This window comes from Typha latifolia, chromosome 7 (assembly GCF_019914945.1).
Source record: "Typha latifolia isolate L0001 chromosome 7, TyphaL0001v2, whole genome shotgun sequence".
NCBI lineage: Eukaryota > Viridiplantae > Streptophyta > Magnoliopsida > Poales > Typhaceae > Typha > Typha latifolia.
In genome coordinates, this window is record NC_133092.1 from 1,595,024 (window position 1) to 1,620,537 (window position 25,514).

Sequence of the window (25,514 nt, forward strand, 5' to 3'; positions counted from 1 at the left end):
TATAAAGATATTTTAATTATCTTTTATGGAAACATACTTATATATTGATATATAGTTTACTAAACATTCAATACGGGACTAAAAAAATTATAGAAATATACATGTATTATGGATTGAACTATAAATGAGAGTACTGGATCAGGCTTCCGGGCCGGGCCGAGCTGGGCGAGTAAAAGTTTAGCCCATGTTGCCCATTACTGTCTTGAGCTCGAGTTGGGCTCAAGCCTAAATCGGACTCAGGCCGAACTTAGCCCGATTAAAATCAGGTGGGTTCAGGTCAAGTTTTAGTGGGTCGAGCCTAATGATCAAGCATATAAATTTAATGCTTCTAACACGATGGCGTGAAGCCTGACAACAAACTAACGATCATCAGCATATAATAAATTGGGTAAGGGTCTATTGACCACCCCCAGTGCATAATCCCCTAATGCAGCCTCAATAACACTCTGGTTCAAAAGAAAGGTGAGTGTAACCGAGAGCACAAGATGAACAAATAAGGAGACATGGGTCTCCGTGCCAAATCCCCCTCTTAGGATTTAACCACTATGTTAGGATACCATTAATCAATAAAGAGATGGAAGGAGGCTGACATAGCCCTGAACACACACATACACCATTTAAACGGAAACTTCATGAGTAAAATGGTTTTCTAGATAGCTACCCAGCTTAGCCAATCATAAGATTTTCCAAGATCCAATTTAAGAATCATCTTCATCAGTTGATCGGAGACAAGTGAAAGCATGTTATGGTTAACTAAAATATGTTAGCTCTGTGGTTTATGGTTACGAATTTGCTTAAACTAATTCTAGAGTTAATTATGGTTGGAGACCAAACAAATAAAATTAACCTGCAAAAGATTGGAGGACGAAGTAAAGCAAAACAAAACTTCCCGAATAGCCCAACCAGAAATTATTCTTCGTTATTTAGTAAACGCCTTGAATTAAAAGCCAAAAGCCAAAGGCTAAGAAACAAGGAAGAGCCCTGCATATTACCCCAAGATACCCACCCACGCCCTATTCGCAGCCATTACATTAATTTACGTCACGTTCTTCTTCCCTCGTTATCCGAAAATTAATATTTTTATAACGAATGACTACTGCATGTTGGCCATTGGCTGCAAGTAAAGTGGATCTACTACCGTCTACGTGCTTTCAAAAAGATAGGAGCCAAAGGGATAAAGTAGAGTTCTGGCAACTAATAGAACTTTCCCTCTTAAAGCATACTGAGAGAGACCTTGCCAAAATCCTAGTGAGCTCCACTAGTGTCCCTTTTCTTCTTTCATCCAATATCCACATCCTATCTCTCCAATATATTTAATCTTGTCTTTTGGCTTATTCAAATGCTTTATACATCTGCCTTATAATTTATTTAGACACGAAAAGTTAGCATTATCTCTCTATTACTATTGAAAGTGACGAATGAACTCATTATTCTTCTAAAAGAAGGCTTCCTTAGCTGTATCCGTGCAATAATACTATCCCTGTAGAGCTTAACACCGCAAACTGAGTGCGATCGCGCGCACCGACGTAGTTTTGCATTAACCTCAAAAACTGTAAAGGGATTTCTTTTGTTATAACCCCTGCATTTTCGTTTATTCAATTTGACACTTTCTGTGAAGAAGACTAATGGAGGGTCTTTGAATAATAGTTGGTAGAAAGAGGTGTTAATTTATAGAGACAACAAAAAATAAAGGTCTGTATCAGCAATAATGGAAAAAGGAGGGGTTGAATAGTAAAAAAGAAAACCTTTTTTTTTAATATCTTTGAGATGCTGCGACAACATTCACAGCAGGTATATTCATTAGTACGAATTTTACGATTCTACCCTTTCAGCATTTTTTATTAAACAAATCTCCAGTTCAAAAAGCCGTTCCTCTCCTCCAATCTCTCTTCCTCTTCCCTTCTTCAATCCGAGAGCAAGAAGCAAAGAGAAAAAGCAAAAGCAAAAGAACTCCCCACTCATCGCAAAAGCAAAAGAAAAGGCGCTCTCGAGATTTAGTTTAAAAAGAGAGGCATGGGGATTGGTAGAAGAAAACCCCACGAGGCGTATTCTCTCCATTCCGGAGCTCGCACACCTCAACAATGGCGGAGATCGTTCCCGAAGACGCCTCCCAATTTCCGATCCGTGCCTCCTCCACGCCTTCTCCGTGGCATCCGTCGACGTCGACGTCGACGAGCGATCTCGAATACGTGGCGGAGCCATTCGACAGCGAGAAGCTGCCTTCGACGCTCGTGTCCGGGATCCGGCCCTTCCTCCGCGTCGCCAACCAGATCGAGAGTGAGTCGCCTCGCGTGGCCTACATCTGTAAGTGGATTAGATTTGTTGTCATTTCTTTCGATCTTGTTACTAGGGATGGTTCTGGATTCTTCTTTCTAGTTTTAGTAGTGGTATGAGGTAAGATGAGTTATATGGGTTAGTAAAGAGATTTGTATCCTTCGAGATATCAAGATTAGTCTATTAATGTATTTTAATAGGGGTTTGAAGCCAGTAAAATTATTTTTAGATGAAATGCGACTATGCGAGTCTCTGCGGCAACTGGTTTCTCTAATCAAGGACTCGGATCATTGGGCTCAGAAGACCAATCCTAAATATTGGGCAAGAGAACCTAAGATGAGGGATTATGAAAGGAAGAAAAATATATTTCCCATCATAGCCTGTGGACGCTGGTTCCAACTCTTCTTCATCCACTGCATTATAGTCTATAAAGGGTGACAATTGATCAAATTAGATGATAGTATGATACTATGATAGTATGATAGTTGCAAAGTGGTTGCTTGCCTTGGAAAAGAAAATGGTTAATTTGGAAATAAAAAAATTAAGCTTGAAAAATATCTTGAATCATGTGCTTCAATCCTTGATGAAAATAGCTGTTTTGATAACAAAAGTTCTATTAAGATATTTCAGTATGATAATCATGTAATTACCCATGCTATATTTGTTTGGTCTTAGTTCATTTATTCATCTAATGTAAATACTCTCTTCAATAGGTCGCTTCCATGCTTTTGAAAAAGCACACTTGTTGGATCCCCATTCGAGCGGTAGGGGTGTCCGACAATTTAAAACTGCACTTCTTCAGCGACTTGAAAAGGTGCTCATATATTACCATGACAAATTTGCTGTCAAATATATATTCTTTTCTGTGTATTACAGGCTTCTGCAGGTGTTGGGACATATCTTGTTTCAATTACATATTTAGCTATGTGAAGATTCTTGTTGGACATAGCCTTGCTCTCTTACTTTCCTCTTATACATGTATGGACATGGCATAAACAATGACATGTCTGATGTGATTGGGCAAATATAAAACTTGTCTAGCTTTAAGAATATTGTGGAGAATCTTGGGGTTTATGCATCTTCTTGCTTGAGCATGATGTTTGTGGCAATCTTCTTATACCGACTTGTTTTTTATCAATATTTTCTCTGGCTCATGTTTGTTTTGTATCTCATAGGATGACAATATCACTTTCATGAAGCGGAAGGAAAAAAGTGATGCTCGGGAGTTGAAATCATTCTACGACAAGTATGCCTTTTCTACTTGCATCTCTGATGATCATAGTTAGTTACTAGGGCTATTTGCCTGTGCAGTTTTCTGATGTTCCTCTAGCTGTTTCTTATTTTGAGTTGTCTACAGAAAGAAGCTAGCATACACACCTGAAACTGCATCTGTGCTGTTTGAAGTACTGAAGGCAGTTCTAGCTGGAACTGGTCCTGAGGTTACCGAGATATCTTTGTATTTGTTAAATATAAAAAGACCTTTTTGATCTGTAGAGCGTGCAGCTTTCTTTTATACTTATTATTCTTCTGTCAAATTAACAGATTCTTGCTTCTGGTGAGAACAACAAAGAAAATTCAGGTTTATATGGTCCGTACAATATTCTTCCACTTCATCCTAGAGGAGGTCAGCAAGTGATTATGCTTTTTCCGGAGGTTTGATGATTTTTTTTTTGGAATAGCTTTTAATAAATTATCTTATTGTCGATCATTCGTATGCCCAATTTGGTTGTAGTATAAAGTGTACATCTTTGGATATTAAGTTGCTAATTGAAAACCATTGAAGTCACACAAGAATATTTAGTTCCAGAATTTACTTGTAATTTCTAAATATGATAAACAGATCAAAGCTGCAGTTTCTGCTGTTTGTAATGTTCGAGGTCTTCCATTAGCTAATAGTAGTCACAAAACAAGCACGCATGCAGATTTACTTGAATGGCTGGAAAGTTGGTTTGGATTTCAGGTGAACTGCAAACTGCAATCTTGTATATTATGTACATACCAATTTTATATGGATATTAGATATATTTCTTTTTTCTTTTCCTTCATATTGCGTCACTGAGTTAAGAAGTTGATTGAAACTGTAATTATTTTTTTGTTCCTAGAAAGGAAATGTTGCTAATCAGAGGGAGCATATAATTTTACTGCTTGCTAACATACAGAGCAGACTAAATCCAAAGCCTACCTCTATGTCAAAGGTAACACCTATTGGAAGAGTTTTGTCAAGTTATTTCACTTTGACTGAAATCTAAAGCAATCGATTTGAACACTTTTTGTCAGCTTGATGATAGAGTTGTAAATGAACTGATGGGAAAATTATTTAAAAATTACGTGACCTGGTGCAAATTTTTGGGCCGGAAAAGCAACATCTGGTGAGTTTTTTGCCACACATGTCATGTCATGAGTTGTACAAATATATATAGTTCTATAATAGTTGTATGAATGATTACCTCCATAATATGGAGAGTCTTTTATGTTCTAGCTTATTGTGCTTCTTGACCCTGCAGGTTACCATCCGTGAAGCAAGAAGTGCAGCAATACAAAATTTTATATTCTTCTCTTTATCTTCTTATTTGGGGGGAAGCTTCAAACTTAAGACTAATGCCAGAGTGTCTGTGTTACATATTTCATAACGTATGTATACTTTGTATTCTTGTTTGCATGACGTACTTTATTGCAAATTTTCTTTGTTTAAATTTCATATTCTTGCCTCCGAAAATTACTATATTATTTAGAGGCTAGACAAACAAATTTTGTACATTTTATATTGTTAATTATCTCATTTATGATTATAAACCAATCATTGTTGCTCTCATGCTTTTGACATGGAAGATTAAGGTGTAAAATGAGATAGCTTGGCATACTTCCATACTAGGTTTTTGGTTGCACATCGGCCTCAAAGTCACCTCTCGATATGGATGAGCACACATGAATATTAGATCACCAATCGCGAACTCCTGCTCACGATGCTTGCGATCGTAGATCTGCTCCATGCTATTCTGTGCCTCCGCCATGTGGGTCCTCAGCCTCCACAAGGTGGCATCTCTATTCGTCAGCTTGAGGTTCGTCTCTATCCACACTGAAGATGCTATAGGGTCATAGGTTCGTAGAGTTGGTGGTGGCCTACGGTATACTGCGTGAAAGGAAGTCATCTAGATGTTAGTGTGAAAGATAATGTTGTAGGACCATTCTACCTACGGTAGATAATTGAGTCATATACTGGGGCGCTCTCCCACAAAGCATCAAAGGTACTACTCGATGCCCCTGTTCACTACCTTGGTTTAGCCATCAGTTTGTGGGTGGTAGGCTGAACCAATGTCTAACCGGGTCTTCTATAACGTGAAGTACTCCGTTTAAATGTCACTAATGAAGACCTGATCTTTGTTTGAGACTATGGAACATGGCATGTTGTGTAGCTTGCCAACGCGTACAAACACCTCTGCTATGGTCTTTGCTAAAAATAGGTGTGTCAGGACTGAGAAGGGAGTATATTTGCTCAGCCTGTCTACCACCATAAATATGATAGAATACCTCAGTACTACTGATAGCTTCTCAATGAAATCCATAGAGATATCCTTTCAAACTCGCTCTGAGATCGGTAAAGGTTGTAGTAATCTTGCCGTTATGAGGGAGTCAATCTTTACTTGCTGGCACACTTCGCACATCTTTATGTACTTTATCACCGCCTTCTTCATCCCTTTCATATAGCTTTGCGAAAGCCGTTTGTAGGTCCTAAGTATGCCCTCATGCTTGACCTCTAGAATGGAATGGAAATGGTCCATAAGTCTAGCTCACAACTTATCGTCTATGGGCACCTGGATGCTCCCTCTGTTCAGTAGTAGTTCGTCGCGGCCTCGAGCTTGGGGTAGCTCACTAGGTCGTCCGCCAGCTCTTGCAACAACCTCAATACCTCAGGGTCAACTATATCTGCTCTCTAGAGGTCCTCAAGAAATGAAAAACTTAGCATCGATATAGGTGCTAATTCCGCTAGTGGGCAGCCGGGATATTGTATTTGCTGCCTTATTCTCTGTCCCGTTCTTGTACTACATCTCATAGTCATATTCCAATATTTTGGTAATCCATTTCTACTATGCGGGGGTATATGTACGTTGACTTATGAAATAGGGGAGGCTTCACTAATCTGTTTGAATCGTGAACTGTCGTCTAATTAGATATGGCTACTACTTGGTTACCGCATGCAGAATGGCGAGCATCTTACGCTCATAAGTGGATACTTGTTGTGATCTCCCTAATAAGGCATTGCTGAGATAAGTTATAGGTCTTCCTTTCTGCATAAGGACGACACTAATCCCCGCCCAAGAGGTGTCACACTCCACCATGAACTGTTGTGTGCGGGCAATGCTAACATAGAGGTGAAGGTCATGGTGGCCTTTAGTTCTTCGAAGGCCCATGTCGCCTCCTCAGACCACTCAAAGGCATCTGTCCTCAGCAATGATGTGAGCGGGTCTGCTATTTTGTTGTATCCTACCACAAATTGGCAGTAGTAGCTCGTCAAGCCAAGGAAGTTGTGTAGCTCTTAGATAGTGCTCGGTCGCGGCCTACCGATCATGCAAGCAACCTTGCTCGGGTCAATTGCCACCCTCTTGGCTGAAATAATGTGACGGAGGTATTGTATCGAGCGCTCTCCCCATAGGCACTTGCTCTGCTTCACTTCATGAAATGCTTGGCTAACAAGTTCAGCACAACTCGCAAGTGCTCTATGTGGTCCAACCAAGTTCTGCTATACACAAGAATGTTATCAAAGAATACTAACACATACCGCCGAAGGAGTGGTCGGAATATGTCTTTTACTAAACCCTAGAACGTTGTCGATGTGTTCGTCAACCCGAACGGTGTGACTCGAAACTCGTACTACTCGTCATGAGTTCAAAATGCTGTCTTATAAACATCCTCTGCCCGAACTCGAATATGATGGTACCCTGCATGGAGGTCAAGCTTGCTAAATAGGATGTCCCTGTCAGATTGTCCAGCATCTCCTCAATGATCAATATGGGGTATCAGTCCTTGATGGTGATGACATTTAGTGCATTGTAGTTCACGCAGAAACGCTAACTCCAGTCATTCTTCACCAATAGGGCCGGTGAAGAATATGCACTTTGGCTCAGCTCGATGATGACTTCCTCCAACATCTCAGTGATCAGCCTCGAGATCTCTTTTTGTACATGTGGGTATTGGTAGGGCCGAATGTTAGTCGATTGGCCCCTGACACAATCTCAATCCGGTGGTCGACTAGTACTAATAGAAGGCAACCCCTCTAAATGGAAGCTAACAACACATTGACATCTTCTACTGTGTTTTGGTACTCAAAGAATTGCTCAGCTAAAAAAATCCAATCTAACAGGTTATCTTCTTTGAATGTTGGAAAGTCGAGTCGTGTAGTGTGCTCACGGATGCCATTGTCGTGGTTGGTGTCATATGCCATTTCCGTGTCATATGGAGAATTTGCACCCCCTGTTACGATGCCTTTGATCATCCCTATCATGATGTAACACGAAGTCCTTTTGGTTTAGCCAAGAGGCCGCCGCGGCGACGTCCTCTCCTTGATTCTAGTCAGGCCTGTGATCCATTCCCTCCCTTTCCGATTCATAGGTTGCTTGAGGATGGACCCTAGGATCTAGTGGAGGTGGTGGCGGGTCCCTTGGCCTCACTATAGCAGTCCAAGTGAAGGCGGAAGGAGTTGGTAGGTCGGTGACTGGTTCCGCCGTGTTCTCGCTCATGAGGGGGCCCATGGGTAGGCCCAGCGTCTTCCTTTGCTGTGGAGAGTGTGAAGGGAAGCCTTAGGCCTATGGGCTGCAGAAGAAGCAGTTCGTTGTGGCCGGTAGCCGCCCAAGCCTGGGTTGGCTTCGACGAGAAGCTATCTGAGCTGAATGAGTGCAACTGTAGACTTGGCAGTCTGCCGGCTCTCCTACTCGATTCCCCCTTCTCCAAGCTGTAGGTGGCTGGATGTTGAGCTCTCATGCTAGGCGGGTGAGGGAGAAGGGGGCTTGTAGAGAGAGGAGCCACCCATGCCGCTGCTGGGACAACGGTGGTTCTAGCGGCTGGCGCTGATCCTGCCGTTGGCCGTTGAAAATCAACGATTTCAGATCCGCCCTTAATTCTCTCATCTCTTCTTGTGATCTTTCTTCTAGCTCTAGCAACTTTTGGAGAAGAAGGGTAGTGAGAGGCTCTTGCTGGGGAGCTCCTCCCGTCGGCGGCATGCTTAGCGCGCTTGAGAACCCCTCGGCCTCCACCTGAATAGCACTGCTGGTTGAGAGTTCCCCTCAGGTGGTGCCTTTGTCGTTGATCTTGTGGTCGCCATGGGTTGAGGAAGGGCTGTGATACCACTATTGTGGGCTGAGGTGGGAGCTGATGGAGGTGAGCTAGGCTTGCAGGTAAAGCTACCTTTGATATGGGCTGTGGTGAGGGCTGATGGAGGTGACCGAGTGAGGCTCGGTGTGGGGAAGTTTGTGTGTGAGCTGGCTAGTGAAGTTGGGTTGCGGTGGTTGTAGTGTGGCAGGGAGATGGATAGGGCTGTTGTTGTGTAGTGAGTAGGGAAGAAGAAGATAGTGGTGAGAAAGGGGGTTTAGTCGAGAGGAAGCTACAATGCTGTTGTTGGCCTTCGTATGGGCGTTGCCTAGGGGTGAAAACAGATCGGATACGGATCGGATAGTGCTCAACTCATATTTGGATCCATATTTTTAGTCCGGATACGGATTCAGATATTGATATTGGATGGATAGCAAAATTTAAAACTATATCCTAACTAAACAGATACGAATAATTTTCGGATAGAGGATCGAATCTTAAATGAATATTGATTGAATTTAAAATAATTATAATATTTTATTTAGATATAATTAACACAAAATTATTAAGAGTTTTACGACAAATAATTTTTTTGTATGTCAAATTTATAAAATTAGAGAAATTAATCTCTATAAATAATATATAACGTATTATTAGTAACAATATTAATATTTACTATTTAAATAAGCAAACTAAAAACTATAAATCATTTAAAAAAATATGCGGGTAAACGGATATCCGATATCCATATCCGAATTTTTTTTAAAATTTTATCTTGTATCCGAATCCGTATCCAAATTGGATAGAAATTTTTATTCGAATCCGATCTTGAATCGGGTCGGATAGCGGGTCGGGTCGCAGTTAATCCGACCTGTTTTCACCCCTAGCGTTGCCAGTTGTTTAGGAGGGTTGAGAGAGAGAGAGAGAGAGAGAGAGAGAGAGAGGAGGAGGAGGGAGGGAATTACCACACCTCATAATGGCTACCCATACATAGGTGACTTGCCCTCCAAGTAAAAGCTGAAATGAATTAGACTAGACTCAAACCCAACCCACTAAGTAGTGAGATACATTACTCGACTAGACCAAGTGCAGAAATAGAAATAGACTCATGACTAAACCAATTAGACCCTAGACCCCTCCCAAGTTGGTTCACAACAAAACCCTAAAATTAAAGCTATCTAAGATAGTTCCACAACAGAACCCACAAAATTACATTAGTACATACCACAAAGTGTCAACCCGATTGACCACCTAGGTGGGCACTTCAGTTCATATTGCTTAAGTACCTGCCTACCATATAGACAAGGAATGTTGTTGTCTATCTGAAATTTGTGTTCTCGTTGTCAAGAAAAAAATGGAGAATGGAAGGGCACAAATTTTGGGGTTTGAGCACTATTGAAGGTGAGATGCTAAAGATGATTAGTAGCTACTTTGTTATTAAAATTTTGACTTAATCAACCTTTTGTTAGAATGTGATGTCTTCCACTTCCAATGGATTTACACGGGCACAAATTATTTGACGTGATCAGATGTGCCTTGATTGTATTGCCTTCATATGCTTCTCTTGTATGCATACATTGCTGTGAAGTAATATAACAGCAATTATTATTAGTTTATTAGGTATTCCATACTATAGTGCATCTTGTTAGTATGTAAGTTTCCATCTTACTTTACTGGTACCTTTTTTCCCTTTTCTTCTTTAGAAGATGTTTGTAGTTGCATCATCGCACATATTTTTTTCCATATTCTTCATTGGGTTCTATTATTTCTTTTATTAAAACATCCGACTGGAAACACCACTTTTGTAGATCAATGGCATGGTAAGAGGTCATTTTGTAGATCAATAGCATGGTAGTGTTAATCTGGACAGAGAATAAATTTTGTTGAGAAACATAAATAAATAGATGGTTAGGATGCTGAATTGGATTGAGAAAAACTAATACATCGCATAAAGTGAACTTCCAACTTAAGCAAACTGGTATAGCTCCCATCAAATGATGAATCTCACTATTGACACTACTGTGCTTGAGGACTAGGCAAGTTGTGGTGGTACCAAATACTGTATCATAGACCTGTTCTCTTTGGATTCAGTGAATTTTATTCCCATTTCGCTTCTATCCTTTGATAAGTATGACCTCTTATTTCAGATGGCATATGAGTTATATGGAGTGCTGTCTGGTGCTGTTAGCTTAAATACTGGAGAAAAGGTTCTACCAGCATATGGAGGAGAATGTGAATCCTTTCTTAAGAATGTAATTACCCCAATATACGATGTCATATATGAGGTATTTCACTTCTCTATACATCACATTCTTTCTTATTGTCCAAGTACTACTACTATTGTTCTTTTGTTGGTGTTATGAAGGAAGCTCAAAAGAACAGAAATGGGGTTTCTGATCATTCTATGTGGAGAAATTACGATGATCTGAATGAATTTTTCTGGTCAGGAATAACTTTTTATTTATTTAGCTTGCACATATTTTCTCATGTCAAGTTGTGTTGCTCAACTTTACTTTAAATTCTCTTCAACTTGTATAGGTCGAATGATTGTTTCAAGATTGGTTGGCCCATGCGTCTTGACAATGACTTCTTTTGCACATCATCTTCCTCTGAGGTCTTTCTTATCATGTCCCGTTTGCAATTACATATGGTTAACTCTTTTCCTTATGTGTGCTTTTCACTGAGTATCTTCTTCTTACTTTGCTTGGGAGTCCATGACATGTCTATGTGTTTTGCTGTAGTTGTTGCAAATTGGTTTTTGGTGTCCTGAGGTTTTGTTGCTGTTATATTTTATAAAGCTTGTTATCCGTTCATAATTCATTATGTTTTCTTTTTGTAAAATTGGTGACAACTGACAAAGGAACATAAGGCCACAAACTTTCCTCTGAGATCATTCAATAAATGCTAGATTAGTTAGTTCCTAGTAAAATCCGATTTTCTCATTTACTTTCACAGTTTCACTTGTGATGCTTATTGCCTATTGTTCTGACGCCTTGGAATAAAATGTTAAGAGATCACAATCATCAATGTCGATGACACTCATTGTCCCAATAAGATTTTGATGTGCGAGCTTAACTACCTATAGACTATGTGGAAGTATAAAACATATTATGAGGCCAACTGTTACCAAAATGAAGTCTTTTTAGAAACAATATGGTATCAGAGCCAAAGTGAAAGGCACATGCATGAGGAACTAAGGGCTCTTGACAAAAACTGCACATGGGAGTTGGTATTACTACCATCCAAAAAAAAGGCAGTTGGATGCAAGTGGGTTTTCACTGTGAAGCAAAATCCAAACGGGCAGGTTGAGCGCTACAAGGCACTCTTGGTAGTAAAAGAGTACGATCAGACCTATGGTATTGACTATGATAAGACCTTTGCACATGTAGCAAAGATGAGCACCACTCGAACATTGATCTCATTGGCAGTGAATGGTGGGTGGCAACTACACCAACTAGATGTAAAGAATGCATTTCTTTATGGGGACCTTGCGGAAGAGGTGTACATGGATATACCACTAGGATTTGGCACAAACAAGACGGTGGGCAAGGTCTGCAGGTTGAAAAAGTCTCTCTATGGGCTAAAGCAATCTCCACGAGCTTGGTTTGACAGGTTCAAGAGAGCTATAGTAGGTATGCGGTATCAACAGATCAATGCCGACCACACCGTATTCTTTCGACGAAAAAGGGGTCACATTACCATACTTGCAATCTATGTAGATGATATGATCGTCATAGGGAATGATGAGAGGGAGATTACCCAACTCAAGGTGAGACTAGGCAAAGAATTCAAGGTAAAGGATCTTGGAACGCTTCGATACTTCCTTGGGATCGAGATAGCTCAAGAAGCAGAGGGGATTGTTTTCTCCTAAAGGAAGTATACATTGGACGTCCTTACTGAAATAGGAATGTTGGGGTGCAAATCTGCGGTTACACCGATCGACCAAAGGTTCAAACTTAGTGCAGAGGCCGGAGAACCAGTTGATCGCGAGAAATACTAGAGATTGGTAGGCAAATTAATCTATTTGAGTCATACTCGTCTCGATATCTCGTTTGTGGTAAGTGTAGTGAGTCGCTACATGCATGACCCACAGAAAGGTCATATGGACGATGTGTATCAGATCCTGAGGCATTTGAAGAGTGCCCCTGGAAAGGGATTGATTTTCAAGAAGAATGGTCATGTGAGCATTGAAGGCTCTTGGTGACTCGATTGGGTTAGTTGTACCGATGATAGGAGATCCACCTCAGGGTACTGCATCTTCGTAGGAAGCAATTTGGTCTCTTGGAAGAGCAAGAAGCAGTCCTTGGTGGCAAGATCAACAGCAGAGGCAAAGTACAGAGCCATGGCTTTAGGAGTCGCAGAGTTGATGTGGTTGAAAGGTATATTGGTGGAACTTAGGTTGGATCAAGGGGCCAGAATGAAGTTGTGGTGCGACAACAGTCAGCCATAAGCATCGCCAACAACCCATTGCAGCATGACAGAACCAAGCATATTGAAATTGATCAGTTCTTCATCAAAGAGAAGTTGAACAATGGACTCCTGAAACTAGATCATGTCTCAACTAAAGATCAAACAGCAGATTGTCTGACAAAAGGGCTCAACTCGTTGGACCTAACTAGAGGATGTGACAAGATGGGTTTAGTGGATATCTATTGCCCATCTTGAGGGGGAGTGTTGAGATTATTGGTTTTATAGGGGCCTATGAGAGAATAGGCCATCATGTTGTAAGTGTATTTTGTAGGCTATATAAGCCAAGTCATTAGATCAATAAAGTAGGAGAAAAGGGTTTTTTAGAAACAATAGTGTCTATAATATGCATATATATGTGTGTATGTACATATGTACATATTCAGACAGACATGATCTTTTCACATAACTATTTCATAATTCTCATTTTGCCTTTTCCTTTAATATGAATTGACAGCAAGAATGGTTGGGAAAGACAAACTTTGTAGAAATTCGATCATTTTGGCACCTCTTCAGAAGCTTTGATAGGATGTGGACATTTTTTGTACTAGCTCTCCAGGTTAATATCATTTTCTTTGAATGGTTTTATATGTATTCAATCTCTCTCAGTGTGATCCTTAATGAAATTTTTTAGCCTTTTTAGGTGATGATAATCATGGCATGGCACAATTTGGAGATGCCTCTCCAGTTGATTGATCCAGTAATTTTTGAGGATGTTTTGAGCATTTTTATAACTAATGCAGTTCTCAGGCTCATACAAGGTTTGATTCAAAAAAATTTTTCTGACCTGGTCATTTTCTTATTTCTGAGAAATACATCATGTTCTTTCTGTTTAACTAACATAGATAGTAACTACATTTCTCAAGCATTAACTGGGTTTATATGATTCTTTTCAGAAAAAAGAAAAACTATCCAATCTTTCAGAACCTCTTACTATTAGCAGTTGGTGATGACTGTAATGATTCTAATGTCAAAATAGTAACTGAAAAGTGAATTGTGCTTCACTATTTGCTTTATTACTTTACTATGTTGTCTTTTCCTTGGTTTTGTTCAACAGCTGCTATGCCAGTTGACACGAGTCAGCTGTCAGCAACTCAGCATCATTCGATTTTTGTTATTTCAATCTTCTACTATAACTTTTTTAAGTTCACCCTCAAAGGTGATGCTGTTATTAAATCATGCATTAAAAAAGGCATGTCTTTGAACCATGAACTTCTAGCTGGCTTGCAGGTTGTTGTGCGTGATAGATCTGTCTGTATCATTTTATCCAAATCTCGTAGGGCTTGTTTGGTTTGAGGTTAAGCCTGGAACTTGAGTAGTTGGTCTTATTTTTTAGTCTTAATATTTTGAAGAGTGAACTTGATTAGGTATAAAAAAGATAAGAAGATGTTTGGTAACTGAATCAGGTTAGGGGACTCTGAACTAGTTTAGATACCCTCCTTGAACACAAACCAAACGGACTTGTAGTGTATGATAATTATTTTTTGTTTCCTAAAACTTCTCTTTTGTTATACAGTGACTCTTGATATTGCTTTTACTTGGAAAGCAAAGAACACCATGAACTTCAGTCAAAAATTAAGATTTGCAGTGAAACTCATTGTTGCTGCAGCGTGGGCTGTCACTCTTCCAGTCTCCTATGCCAATTCTCGGAAAAGTTCTGTTTGTTCAACAAAATATCCTAATAACAATGCTGGCCTATTTTGCTTGTCCCAGTATATGCTCGTAGTTGCAGTGTATTTAACAAGTAACGTAATTGGGATGGCATTATTTTTAGTTCCTGCAGCTAGCAACTACATCGAGACCTCAAATTGGCGAATTTGTAAAGTTCTATCATGGTGGTGCCAAGTAAGTTCATTTTTAAACACTATTTATTGGGATAATTGATAATTGAAATTGTAAGATTTTATTCTATACAATTAAACGTTTTACTTTAGAAAAGTTCCTTTGCTATGTAAGGAAAAGATGCTTACTAGGCCCATAATTATGAAAAGCTTTAATATGATGTTGGGTTTGATGACAATCTTGAATGCAGAATCAGTTATACGTCGGAAGAGGGACACAAGAAGGCCTAATGTCTTTATTAAAGTAATTATAATGTTACATGATTAATGTTCTGACCTCTGAGTAGTAAGATGCACTAAAATCACATTTTCCTTACACAGGTATACTATATTCTGGGTGATTCTTTTGTCAAGCAAATTCTTATTCGGTTACTATTTTGAGGTAATCAATTGAGTACTTTGCACTGACAACTATGGTAGCTCAATGATGTTACTCTCCACTGCTCATGCTAACAGGAAATTTCCACTAGATTAAAAGAGGAAATTGCTATTAGAAGAAAAAGGAGAATAGTGTTATAGTTTTGTTGTACTTCTCTTTGCTCTAATGGCTGAGCCGCTGAGGGATAATATATTGCATGTACATGTATATAGTTTTTTTTCTTAATGTGAAAGAACCTAAAGAGTTCTATCGTGGCTTTGCTACCTTTTTAACACACCAACTATGGTAAAAACTTAAGCTGTTAGATAATAGTAAATTTTATACTTTATATTCTCATGGTACTCCTCTCTTTAGAGGTTGAGATATTTTGATAAACCAAAGAAATGAATTTATCTAAATGGGTGAGCATTTTATATTTTAAACAATAGATGAGCCTGATAGAATTTGAGTTTAGAATCTCATGGTACTCCTCTCTTTCAAACTTTCAATATAATTGGCCTTTTCTTATTAAGAAAAGACTTATATACGTATACATGTGGTATATTATCTTTCGGTCATAACATATGCTATATATGTCAATAGTGACCATGGAATATTTCCGTTGCTAGATCTGCTTATTTTTAGGAAAAACGATATAAGTGGACCAAGTCACTTTTGTGAATGTGCAATTAAATATGAAATGTTTTATTTACTTGCTATATGATCTTGATTAATATATATAAATGATGTATTATCCTTTTTTTTATTTCTCTATTTGCTCCTTCAGCGGTTCACCTTGAATTTATTATCATTGTTGCTGTTTCTTCTTGACATGTTGACTTCTTGGACATCTAATTCATGCAGATAAAGCCTCTCGTAGAATCCACAAAGCAAATTACCAAAGTTGACGTAAATGGATATGATTGGCAAGAATTGTTTCCACAAGGTTTTTGTGATGTCTTATGTATAGCAGTGAACATATACATCATATGATCTAAGCTATAGTTAACATTCAATTCTTCTTTTGCTTTAGCCAAAAGCAATGCTGGTGCAATTCTTGCGATATGGGCTCCTATTCTTCTTGTGAGGATGTTTTGCTGTATTTAGACTTTAGAGAACATAATTTTTTTTCATGAAACTTTTAATTGTTAAAATCTAATGTGCGCTGCTTGTTTATCTGTGCTTGATACAGGTCTATTTCATGGACACACAGATATGGTATTCAATATTTTGTACAATTTTCGGTGGAATGTATGGCATTATTCATCATATTGGAGAAGTGAGATGCCATGACCTCTTTTTTATTTATATTTTTCATTTTTTGATGTACATGGAAGCTTAAAATAGATGTGTATAATTTGCTCGACATTTGAGGACATGTGCAACTTTTAATTTTATCCAGATAAGGACAATGGGAATGGTGCGAAGTAGATTCCATACATTACCATCCGCCTTTAATGATTCTCTTGTCCCTCATTCAAAACCAAAAGAAAAAAAGAGGACTTTGAGAAGTTTTTTAGAAAACAGAATTTTCAAGGTGAATGCTTCAATTTTGCATTCCGGTAAAGCTTGGTTTATCAGTGGACAAGGTGACTGACTGCCTTTCCACTTTTTACCTTTTCCACTTCAGGATTCAAAGGTTAAAGGAAATGATCTCACTAAGTTTGCTTTAGTTTGGAATCAAATAATCGACAGTTTCCGATCTGAGGACTTAATAAGCAACAGGTATTTAATGTAGTAAATCCTTTTCTCCTGCAAGCAGAAAAGTTACAATTTAACTTGTTGACAACAGAGAGATGGAATTGATGACCATGCCTCTATCATTGGACTTGAGCTGTGGCCCTGCTCGGTGGCCCTTATTCTTACTAGCTACAAAGGTATTTAGCTTTTGCTGCATTTTGGGAAGTCATCAAGACACGCATGCCATCTTATATGTTACTGTCCTTTATATGCCAGTTTTCAACGGCAGTGAACATGGCAGCGGCTTTTGTTGGTAAGTATGAGCAACTCCTCCGAAAAATTAAGAAGGATGACTACATGCTTTGTGCTATTGAAGAGTGTTACAATTCAGTGAAGAGTATCTTCAAGATTCTTGTGATTGGTGACCTAGAGAAAAGGTATCTTCTGCTGTCTCGTTTTGCTACAACATATTCCTGAATTATGGTCATCTATTTTTGAGTTCAAAGTTGGAAGTTTTGTTGTATATTCAGATATTATGATGTTTTATACCTTACTTTTCAGTGTTGTAGGTGACATATTTGATAAAGTTGAAACAAGCATCCAAAATTCAAGCCTACTTGTTGATTTTAAGATGAAGGCATTGCCTAGTTTACGTGATAAGTTTGCCCAGCTTGTTCAATTGCTGGTAAATACAACACTTAGCTGATCAGCCTTTTTTTACCTCATCTCATAAATATGTTGCTGACTTCTAAGTGATTTCTCTTGTACTGTGTGTAATGCGGCTTATCTTCATGAAGTTTGATAATAAACAAGCTCAGAAGGATAAAGTTGTCATTTTGCTTCAAGATATCTTTGAAATTCTGATCAAAGATATGATGATAGATGGTCACAGGTGAGCTATATATAAAACCTAAATCTCTTTTATGTTATATAGTAGTGTCTACAACTAGAAAATTTTGCACTTCTTCCAGAGTTTTGGATGCGATCAGTTACTCCCACATAATGAAGCGCATTGAGGATGATTTATTTGGGGATCACGAATGGGACTTGTTTGCTTCACTTGTTCCCAACTCTGTTATCCGTTTTCCACTTCCAGATAGTGGTTCATTAAAGGAACTGGTAAGACCTTCCTTTGACATCTAATGTTTCCTGAGTTTAGATATCTACGAGATAAGGCTCGTTTTCAGACGATAAGTAGTCACCTTTTTGTGGCAGGTCAAACGTCTTTACTTATTACTTACTGCCAAAGAAACAGCAATGGATATTCCCACTAATATAGAGGCTCGAAGGCGCATCTCATTCCTTGCAACTTCTCTTTTTATGAATATGCCATCTGCTCCTAAAGTTCGCAATATGTTATCATTTAGGTAACATTTTGTGCTTCAGTTATGGCAAATTTTGCAGCCATGGAAGCAACATAGAATCATAGATACATACTTAAAAATTCAGTCCTTGTCAAGAAGCTTTAATGGAAGAGCACATATGGTGTGCCATCATACTAATGTTACAATGAACTGATGAAGACTGGAAATTGCTAAATTAGATCACAAAACAAGCATATTGCTTCAGAGAGATAAGCATTATTGGTTAATGTGTTTGTTGCTCCATGAAATCTAGATTTGGTGATGCCTTTTGTTTCCAAAAAAAAGAAAAGATTCATGAACATCTATATTGACATTTCATTTCTTTTTTAATGTGTAACAAAAAAGATGAACTTCATTTCTCAAACTATCCAGAATTTTGTTATTTTGTTATTTTATATCTTTTGCCTTTTGTGCTCATGTCCTCTTGAAAATCAGTTTTAAGTGAATACTTCTAACTATGATTCAGTGTTTTAATATCCTTCCTGTACTAGCAGAGTAGCAGTTACACTATTCATAAATTCTGAGGAATTTATCAAAGTAAATCATTTTATGCTTCCTGCTAACTTATTTAGTCGTCATGCCTAATATATTGTATGTATTGCCATTAAAATCCTAGTTCAGCATGTTGAATTTTACTTGAAGAATGGATGCAACATACTAAACGAGAAATCTAGAAACTTAACATAAGACACTGATTTATTAGTGCTCCTATCTAGTTATTCTGTTGAGTTTTCATTTTCACATAAGAGAAGGACTTTTAATGATATTTCCTGGTCTTGCTCTGTCCTAAAATTAGTGTGATGACTCCATATTTCATGGAAGAAGTTAATTTTTCAGAGGAGGATCTTCATTCAAGTGAAGATGGAACATCCATCCTTACATATATGCAAAAGATATATCCAGGTATTTGGGATGACTAAATATTTGTCTTCCTCTTGATCTTTTCTGTTTCCTCCTCTTTTTCTTCTTTTTCTTGTAATTTATAGTTTTTCACTTTTCATACCTTGGTTAGTATAGATGAGTGGAAGAATTTTTTGGAAAGACTTGGTCCCAAGGCAACCAGTGAAGAACAACGATATTGGGCTTCTTTCCGGGGACAAACTTTGAGCCGCACTGGTAACTGTGGACTGTTTATGTTGGATTTTTCAAATTCTATTTTCTGAATATTGTAGTCACAAACAGTTTAACTCTGCAACACACTTTTGCTTCTATATGTAAAGTTCGAGGAATGATGTATTATCGGAAGGCATTAAAGCTGCAAGCATTTCTAGACAGGGCTAGTGATCAAGGTAAGTCTGTAACCATATTGCTTATATATGAAATGTGAAATCATCTCTTCAGTCATGATCCTTTCCAATTTCTTAATTCACAAAATTGAAGACAATATAATTTAAATGTTAACTAGGACATTATGTTTCCACTGTACTACTCGCCTATCTGTTGCCACTTCCACTCAATTGTTCTTTCTGATAACCAGAAATATGCAAAGGACACATTGCTATAGAGCGAGGACACAAGAAAAACAGTCAACAACCATTGTCAGCTGAATTAGATGCATTAGCAGATATGAAATTCACATATGTTATCTCTTGCCAAAAGTTTGCAGCTCAAAAATCTTCTGGTGACCCTCGTGCTAAGGATATAATTGATCTAATGATACGGTATGGATATCTAGGTGATGGAATCTATCCACTTTGAAGTGTATTTTGACTGACTTGCCTTCTTGCTAAAGGTATCCATCTTTGCGTATCGCTTATATTGAAGAAAAGGAAGAGATAGTGGGCAGTTCACCTCGTAAGGTTTATTCTTCAGTTCTAATTAAAGCAGAAAACAATCTTGACCAGGTAATGATCTTTCTTTTTGTTGCTTAATATATAACTTCTGATAGTTTACATTTGGTTGCAGCTCACACTTGTCATTGATGGTAAAAACATGAATAGGATGGAAAGTTATTTCTTTCATTAGGACTTAATGGAAAAGCTTGGATATATTTCATTTTTACTGTTCTGTGGTTACTTTTTAATTTAGAATTCTGGTCAAAATGGTATAAATTATATATGCAAATTCCAACAGTGACAGTCAGTTTACCTTGAGTTGATTATTCCAAGTTTGATCATACAAAAGAATTTTAGCTAGTCACTGTCTAAAATCTAAATTCAACTTATTATTTGTTCATTCTTTTGAAATGCTTCTGAGAAACTTCTTATGCAACTTTTTGGTATATCACTGCTAGCTGTGCTAAAGAGAAAAGGTCCTCACCAACATATCTAGATCTTGTAGAGTGGTGCCTCTATATTGGACTTATTAACTTGAAATAGAACGGCTAATAGCCCAACACAGACTAGCAAAGCAGCAAGCGGGCAACAGCTTGAAAAGGACCTTTAGGACATCTCTTTCCAAGGTGGTGGAGAGGCGAAGTGGGCCAAAAAGCTGTATGTAAAATTGACAATTAAATATCACAAAAGTTTTGCACTTCTAAAATTTGCTGTTTCGACTTGTACACTAGCCTACCTCATACTGTGGGAAAAGACTTTGATGATGTAGATAATAATGTATGCATATAGTTTCATGCATGCTTACTACTTTATGAAACCTGTAAGATTTCAAATTGACATGCATATTTATCATTAATTTCATATAATTTGAAGCTATTTTCACTGCTGGAACTTCAGCATATGATTGCTTATAGCTGCTAGACTGCTGGCACTGTAGGAGATATACCGTATTAAGCTACCTGGTGAACCAATCATTGGAGAAGGGAAGCCTGAGAACCAAAACCATGCAATTATTTTCACTCGTGGTGATGCACTTCAGACAATTGATATGAACCAGGTATGCTTATATTTCTTTTCAGTTCATTGCTGGAACTTCAGTGTATAACAGACATATATTTGATTTTCAGGACAATTATCTGGAAGAAGCCTATAAAATGAGAAATGTTCTTGAAGAGTTCCTTAGACGTCATGGCGAGCATGCTCCAACCATTCTTGGGCTTAGAGAACATATATTCACTGGAAGGTTCTGCTTATTCTTCTGGAATATGCTCAAATACTTGTCAATGTTAAAGTTTTTCTTTAGAAGCTGGATGATTCTCATATGGTTGGTACTAATTGCAGTGTTTCATCTCTCGCTGGCTTTATGTCCTACCAAGAAACTAGCTTTGTCACCATTGGACAGAGATTTCTTTCGAATCCTCTCAGGTGGAAGTCTGCTGCATGTTCACTTTTTTTAATTCTGATAAACAGTAATGAGAGTAGAAAGCTACATGCTCATTACGAGGTTTACACGAACAAGATTTCTTGAAGTTCAATGAGCTCTTCATTCTATATTTTATACGTTTTACCTGACCACAAGTCCACAACTGCTGTAAACAAAGCTCAGTAATGGAAACGGAACCATAATTTGGTCATTTTGTTATATGCAGGGTACGATTTCATTATGGCCATCCGGATATTTTTGATAGGTTGTTTCATTTAACAAGAGGCGGCATAAGCAAAGCATCTAAAACTATAAATCTGAGCGAGGATGTCTTTGCTGGTAAAGTAAAGATTCTTTTTGTAAGTTTGATTATAATTTTTGTCAAGAGGCTCTATTTGGATGGCATTGCAGGATATAATTCTACACTACGTCAGGGATGCATAACTTACAACGAGTACATTCAAGTTGGCAAAGGGCGTGATGTTGGTCTCAATCAGATATCAAAGTTTGAAGCTAAAGTAACTAATGGAAATAGTGAACAAGCTCTGAGTCGTGATATCTACAGGCTTGGACGACGTTTTGACTTCTTTCGAATGCTTTCCTGCTATTTCACAACAGTTGGATTTTACTTCAATAACCTAGTATGTAGCAATCTCTTTTCTATACATGCATATTTCACAATAGTCAGTGTCTAAGCTCCTGAAAATGTTCTATATCAAGTCAATGATGTGGACCTTAAATCTACATGGTTGTCTACTGATGGTATATATAGACATGATCATTAGGCCCAATGCGCCCAAATTCGGCCCGAACCCGCCCAGTTTTAATCGGTCTAAGCTCGGTCCGAACCCGATTTAGACCCGAGCCTGAGATGGTAGTAGTCAGCATGGGCTAACCCTTTACCCGCCTGGCCCGGCCTAAATCCCGATCTATTACTCTCGTCTATGGCCTGACCTATAATGCATGCATATTTCTATCATTTTTTTTAGTGACATATTGGATATTTAGTAAATTATATATTAATATAAAAATATTTTTCATGAAAGATAACTAAAATGTCTTCATATAAGCCCATTAAACTCGGCCTAATAAAATATGATATCTTTTATATTTAACCCATTATATAAGATTTATTATACTCAACTCAAGTCTAATATCTAATAGGCTAGTGGGCGTTAACGGGCTAAAATATTCTAGCCCGGCCAGGATAATTGGTAAATTGGGCTGTGAACAAATATTTAAGCTCTGTTGGCCCCAAAAGTCTAGTCTGATTCGTCCGATGATCACATCTAGGTATACTGAAGTTGTTAAAAATTAAAATCATAAAATACTTTGTCAGAGACTTGTGGAATATCAAAATGTAATTGATAGATATACTTAATTCTACACAGATTCTTATTTACATTATCTATAACTAGCAACGATTTCTAGAGAGTTCTAGTGTCTTTCCTCAAGTCTCATCTTATCTTAAAATCCTTAAATACTTTGTCAGAGAATTGTGGAATATCATAATGTACAGACTGTTCAGTCTACTGATAGATATACTTAATTCTATACAGGTTCTTATATACATTATGTATAACTAGCAACAATTTTCTAGAGAGTTCTAGTATATTTCCTCAAGTGTCGTTTTATTCTTAAAATCCTAAATTACTTTGTCAGAGACTTGTGGAATATCAAAATGTACAGACTATTTAGTCCACTGATAGATATACTTAATTCTGTACTGTCTTATATACATTATGTATAACTAGCAATAATTTCTAGAGTTCTAGTATCTTTCCTCAAGTTTCGTTTTATCTTTTATCTTCTATCTTCATTTTCCATGCGTGGTTCCTTGCTAACCAAACTAGGAATTTATCTTTAATTTTAATGTTTTCAGTTGGCTAATTGCTGTAAATTGTTTTGCAGATATCCATTCTTGGGGTTTATGTTTTTCTCTACGGACAGCTATATTTAATTCTTAGTGGATTGGAGAAGGAACTTTTAACTGAAGCTCGGACTCAAAATATGAAATCTCTGGAAACAGCTCTTGCATCCCAATCTTTCCTCCAATTAGGGCTTCTTACAGGGTTACCGATGGTTATGGAACTAGGTCTGGAGAAGGGATTCCGTGCAGCTCTGAATGACTTTATTCTCATGCAGTTGCAGATGGCATCTGTTTTTTTCACATTTTCCCTTGGAACAAAGGCCCACTATTTTGGTCGAACAATTCTCCATGGTGGTGCTAAATATAGACCAACAGGTCGCAAATTTGTGGTTTTCCATGCAAACTTTACTGAAAACTATCAACTGTACTCACGCAGCCACTTTGTCAAGGGATTTGAACTAGTCTTCCTTCTGGTCGTGTATAATCTGTTCAGGAGATCTTATGAGAGCAGAGTGGCATATTTAATTATCACATACTCGTCATGGTTTATGGCATTGACTTGGCTGTTCACACCTTTTCTTTTTAATCCTTCTGGTTTTGGATGGCAGAAAATAGTAGAGGATTGGGAAGACTGGAAGAGGTGGATGAAGAATCAGGGGGGTATTGGAGTACTACCAGATAAGAGCTGGGAATCATGGTGGGACGCAGAACATGCCCATCTCCGACATTCAGGACTGAGTTCTCGAATTTTTGAAGTACTTCTTTCACTACGCTTCTTCATTTATCAGTATGGGCTAGTCTATCACCTAGACATATCTCAGGAGAATAAAACCTTTGTGGTATATATGTTGTCCTGGCTTGTAATTGTTGCCATTGTTGCATTGGTTAAGGTACGTTGATACATTAAAAAGGTTTCATTCTGAACGCAGTTCGTTTCACTAAATGATTGTATAGTTGCAGTGTGCTATATTACCCATATAGTTTCACTATACTGAAAGCTGCACTACTTTTCTGCAGGCTGTAGATGAGGGTCGACGGTGGTTGAGTGCAAAATACCACCTGTTATTCAGATTTTTTAAGCTGCTGATACTTCTGGGAGTAATTGCTTGTATAATTGTTCTTTCAAGCATATGCAGACTCTCCATGATGGACTTGATCATATGCTGTTTTGCATTTATACCAACTGGTTGGGGATTACTATCGGTAAGTTTGAATAAGGTATCATCTGATTTATAATGGATATTCGTTGATGCTTACTGTCATTATTTTTATCTCTAGATTGTGCAGGTTCTGAGACCCAAAATAGAAGAATATGGAATATGGGAGCCTATAAAAGTCATTGCCCATGCTTATGACTATGGAATGGGTTCGGTACTCTTTGCACCTATTGCAGCACTAGCATGGATACCTGTCATCTCGGCCATTCAAACCCGTGTTCTTTTCAACCAGGCTTTTAACCGGCAATTGCAAATTCAGCCAATTCTTGCAGGGAAGAGTAAATATAGGTAATCTGAGGCTTCATGTGGTGCATTCAAGGTGTTGGTCTCTTTGCTGAAATGAAAACAACTAATGAAGTATATCATCGATCTCCGCCCTACTTTAACGTTGCAATCTTTCTGAAAGAGATGTGAAGATTTCACCTATTTATATTGAAAATTTTGCTGGATGGAATCCCCTTTTACCTCTGCAATCATAACTTTAATGATTGTCCAACACGAGATGGAATTAAAGTCTTTAGTTGCTTGTTAGTGTTGGATGGCATCAAGTATGGAGCTCTAGCCTGCTACTTTGGAAATAATATCATCGTCATTGTTTTGAAGGACATTCCACGTAGTAGTCCGAGGAATTATTTTCCCCTTCCACAATTCATAACCCCCAAAACAGCTAAAATTAGGTGCTAACGATCACATCGCATCACCAACAAAAATCAGCACAATCCGAAATCTGAAAAGTCCAACTCGACTTACAAATTTAGAGCTGTATATTAACTTTGTATCTCATCTTTTGCTTCATCTGAAATTTGACGCTTATATCTGAGATACAAATCTCAACAAATAAGAAGCAGTTATTGTATATAAATGTATATAACAGAGCACCTCATTATAAGAAGGAAGCCAAGAACTACAACGAGAAGCTTTAATATTTTTTACCTATTATGC

The 25,514-nt window shown here is 38.0% G+C and overlaps 1 protein-coding gene across 4 annotated transcripts; it reads left to right on the forward strand.

The window, feature by feature from the left end:
- Positions 1-1,899: 1,899 nt before the first annotated feature.
- On the forward strand, positions 1,900-25,103 carry LOC140791976 (putative callose synthase 8). 4 transcript variants are annotated; one of them, XM_073142717.1, is made up of 41 exons: positions 1,900-2,304; positions 2,988-3,088; positions 3,450-3,520; positions 3,632-3,713; positions 3,817-3,927; positions 4,115-4,234; positions 4,377-4,469; positions 4,552-4,643; positions 4,779-4,905; positions 10,725-10,862; positions 10,943-11,019; positions 11,116-11,191; positions 13,502-13,603; positions 13,688-13,805; positions 14,561-14,889; positions 15,077-15,129; positions 15,207-15,267; positions 16,108-16,189; positions 16,277-16,326; positions 16,436-16,522; positions 16,646-16,780; positions 16,874-16,968; positions 17,036-17,120; positions 17,200-17,360; positions 17,485-17,608; positions 17,721-17,815; positions 17,895-18,042; positions 18,139-18,290; positions 19,084-19,190; positions 19,305-19,403; positions 19,508-19,576; positions 19,765-19,948; positions 20,020-20,131; positions 21,000-21,119; positions 21,190-21,305; positions 21,404-21,487; positions 21,712-21,824; positions 21,897-22,126; positions 23,397-24,245; positions 24,373-24,558; positions 24,634-25,103. In XM_073142717.1, exons 1-41 carry the CDS (start codon positions 2,082-2,084, stop codon positions 24,862-24,864), a joined length of 5,688 nt encoding a protein of 1,895 aa, XP_072998818.1. In that variant the 5' UTR covers positions 1,900-2,081; the 3' UTR covers positions 24,865-25,103. The 4 variants fall into 4 exon arrangements, with proteins under 4 accessions (XP_072998818.1, XP_072998821.1, XP_072998820.1 ...); XM_073142720.1 differs by having other exon boundaries at positions 14,819-14,889; XM_073142718.1 differs by having other exon boundaries at positions 1,942-2,277.
- Positions 25,104-25,514: the final 411 nt, after the last annotated feature.

Coding starts and splice junctions, on each gene's coding strand:
- LOC140791976 (XM_073142717.1), top strand. CDS start 2,082: ATGGCGGAGATCGTTCCCGAAGACGCCTCCCAATTTCCGATCCGTGCC. Junction 3,928..4,114: donor TGATTATGCTTTTTCCGGAG/GTTTGATGATTT, acceptor TATGATAAACAG/ATCAAAGCTGCAGTTTCTGC. Junction 16,190..16,276: donor GCAAGAATTGTTTCCACAAG/GTTTTTGTGATG, acceptor CTTTTGCTTTAG/CCAAAAGCAATGCTGGTGCA.